This window comes from Platichthys flesus, chromosome 10 (assembly GCF_949316205.1).
Source record: "Platichthys flesus chromosome 10, fPlaFle2.1, whole genome shotgun sequence".
Taxonomy (NCBI): domain Eukaryota; kingdom Metazoa; phylum Chordata; class Actinopteri; order Pleuronectiformes; family Pleuronectidae; genus Platichthys; species Platichthys flesus.
In genome coordinates, this window is record NC_084954.1 from 5,623,053 (window position 1) to 5,629,996 (window position 6,944).

A 6,944-nucleotide genomic window follows, 5' to 3' on the forward strand; every position below is an offset into this window, starting at 1 on the left:
GCTCAACATCAGAGGCGCAGACTTTAATAAAACTCACCCGCTCTCAAATGTTGTTTTTGTGATAGATTAAGAACAAACTGTTTTTCCTGTTGATCACATGAGATAAAGTCTGATTCCACTCAGAGTTTGACACCGCGGCGCTGCGGTTTTAAATCTGACAGGACAATTTACAGCAGCAGGAGGAAGTGGGCCAAACACTCCATTAGACACAGTGACCTTGTGCAGCTCTCTGAAGCGTCTCCGTGTGTCTCGGTCTCTTCCTCCGTCTTCCCCGTGGAAAATAAAGATTGCCACGCAGCCGCCGTGTCACCGGATGGACGCGAGTGATGGAGGGTCTCGCTCGGCTCCTTCCAGCTTGGACGGGAAGAAGGAAACACTCTGTCCTACAGCGCCTGAATGTCAACTGTGGACCACTGCTGTGCTATGCCCCCCTCTGTTGGTGATGGATAGTACACATCACTGGTTCCTGAATGAGGGGACCTCCACTGTCTCCTACATGGAACAGCTGCTCTCAGGCAACTTCAATGCAAAATATGGAAGAGCAACTTTTCCTGGGAAAGTGCAACTGCTGCTCAGGAGTTTTTTTATGTGGTTGAATTCGAGCTGAAACAACCGGACAGGAGAATAAACAGAAACAGGATTGTGGGGCTAATTAAAGGTTGATTATAGTTGCTGATTCATAGCACCGGCAGTGAGTGCAAATTATAGCAGGCTTCAATATGTGTGTGTGTGTGTGTGTGTACCTGTGTGTATCGAGCTATCTCGGAGCCCATCGCTATTGTCTGACAAGGGCTTAGTCTCTGGGGACCAATAGTTTGGGGCTTCCACTGTAGACAGCAGATACCCGGACCAAGACTCCATCTTCCATTTGCCGTACAGCGTTTACAATCCCACCAGTTTCTTGTATCACTCGATACTTCTGTAGGGGTAAAAGTATTGAGTGTCCTTCGCCTTCAGATTCCTCAAATTCACATGTAGCGCTTGTTAATAGAGGGTTTTTTTATTGAGTAATGCAGCAGCACATACAGTGATTCAAACTAGATCTCCACTTCTGTCTATAACCTTGAAAGCAGATCAATAATAATAAATAATAGTTTAATAAAACAAAGTAAATAAATGAAGGTCCCAATCTGCAGAATGAGTGAGTTAACTTTAATATAGGTCTACATTTAACTGAAATATTAATAATTACTCGGTATAAAATCAAATTGATTTCTTTCAATTGATCATTTTCTTCTCATGTTTTCCAATCATCTAAAATACACGTGCTCAGTGCATGTACTGCACTTTCTACTACCCTCTGTGACCAGTAGATGGCAGCAGATTCCCTAGTACAGTTACCATTAAACCCAGTTCATCCTGCAGAGGCTCCACCGACTCGTCGGATGCGTCTGTTGCGAGTGTTTCGCTCCAACTTGTTGAAGAAGCAAAACAAGTCAGGGAATTTCTTTTTTTGTCCACACATGCAAAGTCTCTGATTGGCTGGAAGTTCTGGAGTAGTTTTTCTCTCCTCTGCTGAACCTCCCCCTATAAAAACCTACGATGACATGAGAGCTTGATTCTTTTGAAGTGCGCAACTGAGCAAAATTGATGGAATACGGAGTTGGCAGAGGAAAAGTAAACTTTGACACTGGACGAACTCGTGGAATATCACTTCTAATATATCCGAGCTAAGGCTGTTATTTCACAGTTGAGCTGCTTTTCTCAGCTTCATCCCTTTTTCTAACGGTTTCTGAACTCGGGAGTTAAAGCGATCTTTACGCACAGTCTGCGCCATGGTGAACTCGTGTCTCCAACTGAGCGGCTTCCTCATCAGCTGCCTCGGCTGGCTGGGCATCATCATCGCGACGGCCACCAACGACTGGGTGAACATGTGTAAATACGGTTTGAACACCTGCAAGAAGATGGATGAGCTGGGAGCCAAGGGACCCTGGGCGGAGTGCGTCATCTCCACGGGACTGTACCACTGCGTGTCCCTGACGCAGATCCTGGAACTGCCAGGTAAGAAACTTTACTTATAGTTGGATTCTCACTTGATGTTGTGCAATCTTCTATAACAGCTCCTATTCACCTATGACACACTTATTTAACTTGGGTTGTAACTTTAGGATTGAAGTTTTTCTTTTTGTGCTGTTTTCTTTATTTCTTTTCAATCATATATGTATATTAGTGTGGCCACAGGTTTGATATATATATGTTTGTTTCCACAGCCTACATCCAGACCACTCGCGCCCTGATGATCACAGGTTCGATCCTAGGTCTGCCGGCTGTGGGGATGCTCCTCATGTCCATGCCCTGCATCAACCTTGGCAACGAGCCACAGAGCTCCAAGAACAGACGCACCATCCTGGGAGGGGTCCTCATATTCATAGTCGGTAAGAAGCCTCACACATAGGGCAACCTCAACCTATTGAACAAAGCTTGAATCCTAAGACTGAAAAAATGTAAATTATACATGAACTCACCAAGATCCCCTCCGACCTTGTGACACTGACCTTTGCTAACCCCACCTCAAATGCTCTCGGGCTGCGGAGAGCAGAGGATGTTGGATATGACTGTCTTCTTCCTCCCTGGGGTGCGCACATATGCACACACTTACACACACCCACACACACACACACACAGAGTAACACAAACTTATATGTTCCTGTTCCATTGAACCCTTCCCCCCTGATCCCACCACATTCCTCTCCTCCACCTACTCTCATCCACACCCTGCTTTTGTCCTGCACCACATGGAAACTCGCCCCCCCAGGAATTGTCCACTTTTACTTTGCTCAAAAATAGTCAGCGCTGCACTATTTTCCAGTGCACGTGTCCCTCAGATGAAACTTTCTGTCGTCATAATTGACTTTTTCCTCTCCCCTGTGCTTGTCACAGCAAAACTATTTCCAACTTCAAAATCAGCCTATACCCCCCCGAACGCAGACTTCACCATATGTTCAAATTAGCCGAAGCTGTTAAAGGATTTTGTCCTGAGGAACAGTTTTAAACCAGTTAGGATTTCGTGTGTTTGTGTGTTTGTTTACGCAGTTGCACAGCAAAATTAAAATCCACTTGTCCTCCTGTCCTTCACTTCCTCCGTGCTGGCAGCAGAAAGGATGCCAGCGACAATTAGTTTGAGTTCAACTTTAATTATGTTTGTTTACAGGCTCTTCTGAAGCATCCGTTGGGAAGCTTTCCTGCCCCCCCCCCCAATTATAGAGCAGTATTCAAAATGTATTCGCCTGTAACTTGACCTCTGAGGCCCGCTGGCAAGGATCCAAGCTGTACCACAGGAGATGTGTCCCTGTCAGAGGAGTTCAATATTTGCACAGGTCTTGGACGAGGCTAAGCACTTCCTCTGTAGTTCAAGGCAAATATTTAATAACACCATTAAGCCTCCGCGCTCCCAAATATTATTCTACACATTCTTTGTGTCAGCGCGTGGTTCTCTAGAGCCCTGCAATGAAGCGTATGAAAATATAATAAAACTTTTTAAATGCTTCCCTCTATTCTTAATCTAACGTTTGAAGACATTGTTTAAAACTGTTATCTTATCTTCAGTCCAGTCACACTCAGGTCAGACAGTTTGTGCCTCACTCCCACAGTGAGGCTGATTGTGAAGTTCTGACATCAGATGACAACTCGCATTTTATCTGAACGTAAACTCAGAGGATAGAGTTTAAACACGGGCGTCTACTGCTTGGAGTTTAAAGAATGAAGTCATAGTTTATTTCATTACCAATATGTATGTGTACCTTTTTACTAAATCAGATATTATAAATATCTGTCCAGTCGAGCCTTAGTTACACACATTAACAAATTGTGCTTTTAGCTGAACATATTTGCATCCTTTGTGTGTTGACAATACAACATGATATGTGCACAAGGAATGTCTATTTGCACTATTTTGCATCCTGAGTGTCATTGTATAACATGCCCGTGCACGCAAGCACTATGCACGCATGTGTATCTGTTCTATTCAGCAGAATCATCTTGCATTTCAAATATCATCATACGATACTTTATGTTTGTTCACGCACACTCAGCAAGATTAGACCTATAGGTTGCTTTAATCGTCTCAACAGATACATTCTACTTCCACACTTAATTGCTTATTCCATATGTGAGCTCATGTTGCACTATTTTGTGTTTCTTATTGTAACAGCCTTTTTGTGTCCTCAGCGTTGTGCGGTATGGTTTCTACGGTCTGGTTTCCCATCGGAGCTCACCGGGAGCACGGCCTCATGTCCTTCGGCTTCTCCCTCTACACCGGCTGGGTGGGCACTATTTTCTCCCTGCTGGGCGGCTGCATCCTCACCTGCTGCACAGCGGATTCCTCCTCCTCCTCCTCCTCCTTCCAGGAGAACAACCGCTTCTACTACTCCAAACAGGGGGGCGGCAACCAGCCACCCGCCCCCTCCACCAATCACGCCAAGAGCGCCCACGTCTGAGCCGGGGGGAGATCGTGGATCCCTCGTGGAAGTGCAGGGGGACTGTAGTTATAGTCTGTATATAGAGACCGATACACAAGGGCAAACAAACACACATTCACATTCAACACAAGAAGTATTAGTACACACCTGTGCTGTGAGAGGAGACACATTCACACACTCAATCATGTCGTTTAAAAGTAGAAGGGGAAATTCATGGATGAGCACAAACACACACGGAAAGGAGACACTCACACTTCCAGACACACACACACCTGCTTTTGTTGGAGCTCTTTTTCCATTGGTGGATTGTGTTGTCCACCTCAGAGCTCGTCCTCCTCCAGCCTTCATCCCGAGTGCGGACTCAGACCACGAAGTTTCTAATCACCTGAGGTCTCGTGGACTGAAATATCGATCTTCTATATCACTTCTATTTTTCTATTACGCATCTATCGAGGTGAAATCTCATGAGCGGCTTCGTTGATGATTACGTTTTTTTAAATCCTGTTGTGTCTTTTTGATGACAGCAGGGTATGACAGTGTTAACATTGTGTATTTTTAATTTTTGTCAGTCCTATCAAACAACTCTATGGTGCATTTTGCTTCGTGATGAAAAGAAAGGTGGCAGTGGTTTTTATCGAGCTTCTCCAGGAAGACAAGTTGAATGATGGGAGCTTAAAATCCTTTAACATGTCCACTGACCTGGCAGCAATAACTTACAAGAGAAAACTTTCACCCTTTGTCCAGATCTGTCATTTTATAGTTGTGTCTCATCATCTAAAATCAACCCAACAGCAGCTTATCCTGTAATTTTTTCTATGTTCCACTTGTATGCGTTTAAATAAAAAATAAAAAAACAGTATTATGTAGATTAACTTCTCTTGAAGGAACGCGATGACTTGAATGTTCAGTTTTTCTCAGACGCGCTCTGAACGGCACAGGTGGAACCCCTGTATTCCCAACTGGAGCTTTCCACCTCGGCTACACGTGGAAGCAGTGTTAGCTGGTAATTTATTGTTTCACTGATGTGCTATTGTTTGATTTTATACAATAAAAAAGATATGATGATAAAAAAAAAACTGCCTTTGTCTGGAGTCTGTCTCAGGGAGATGAGAAGAGGTTCTCACGTCACTGACTAGAAACGGGGGGGGGGGGGGGGGGGGGTGCGGAACAACTTTGTTATGCCTTATAATGCAGATTGGAAAATGCACGATTAGCAATTGTGTGTGTGTGTTGTGTTAATGTTCGTGAACAAGCCGAGAACAAGGAGAATTTGTTGCTACTGTGTGATATCTGTTATATGACTCATTGACCTTGAGTTAGGTCATCAAAGAAGAGTGTGTACTTATGGGTCTGTACACACACACACACACACATACACACGCACACACACACAGAGATCATTTTGTCCAGTGTGTAGCTTCCCTGCTCAGATCGAGGTCACCGAGTCACGTCTCAGATATTACACGATACTCTGGAAACATTATGTTTCTCATTGTCCTCGGCTTATCTTCAAAACACACAGAATCAGACGCACATCATTCTGTCAGTTTAGACTGTATCTCTGAATTTCCTGGCCCGCCTGGTGTGCAGGTGTGTGTGTCTGTGTGTGTATGATCATGTCATTGTGTGCATTCCCTGTAATGTGATGCTGCTCCAGGCGTGGAGCCATCCAGTCCACAGGAGACCAGTGGGTGGGCCGTGGGCAGCCAAGCTCTCCTGAATTGCTGAAACAGAACTTGTAGTGTTGTGATATGATTTGCTGAACCGTTGCTGCGTAGTCGCTGCGTGTCAACAACGACAACAAAAAATGTTGTGTAAGAAGTTTTGAAATCTGTTTTTCTTTTACAGCGGCCTTGTAACTCCATGATATTCAATCTTTTACAGTAATTATTTATGGATTAAGTATTTTCTTTTCTTTTCTCGGGGATCCGTCATCCTGTCTATTTCTACTTCTGCCCAGAATACCACTCAGCAACACTGGGAGATCTGCCATGGATTTTTCCCTTCTCACCTTCTGTGTGCGTTTGTGTTTGTGTGTGTGTGCGTGCGTGCATGTCTCTCTGAAGCTGGACAAAGTAAAACTCACAGCAACACTTTTTGAGCAGTGAGTTTCTCAGTGAAAAGGGAGTGAACGTTAAGTCCTCCTATCAAAACACAGTAGTGCTCTGGTTTATTGTAGCTCCAGGCTGCTGGAGGGTTTATTGTGTGTGTGTGTGTGTGTGTGTGGGGGGGGGGGGGGGTTCTTCCTCCTTAAATGATGTATTTCTCCCAGTTTCAGAGAGACACAAGAATTTGCTCATAACAACTATTTGTTTTTATCGGTCAGATGTGTTTTGAATTTATATCCAAGGCCATTGAAATGATGCATGTGTGAATCATCAGAAGGGATTGCGCAACACTGCTCCCATGGGCAGTGAGTATGGAGATTGTTAGCTTAGCTCAATATGCACACTGTGTGTCACTATCCAAACTCATAACCACCTGCCGCCTACTGCACCCAACACCTGTAAAACCCACTGGTTGTTC

The 6,944-nt window shown here is 44.4% G+C and overlaps 1 protein-coding gene across 1 annotated transcript; it reads left to right on the top strand.

Annotated features, from left to right (window-relative positions):
- The first annotated feature begins 1,527 nt into the window (after positions 1 to 1,527).
- Positions 1,528 to 5,485, top strand: cldn11a (claudin 11a). Its single transcript, XM_062398129.1, has 3 exons — positions 1,528 to 2,001; positions 2,211 to 2,375; positions 4,168 to 5,485. The coding sequence occupies exons 1-3, from the start codon at positions 1,776 to 1,778 to the stop codon at positions 4,434 to 4,436; spliced, it is 660 nt and encodes a 219-aa protein (XP_062254113.1). The 5' UTR covers positions 1,528 to 1,775; the 3' UTR covers positions 4,437 to 5,485.
- Positions 5,486 to 6,944: the final 1,459 nt, after the last annotated feature.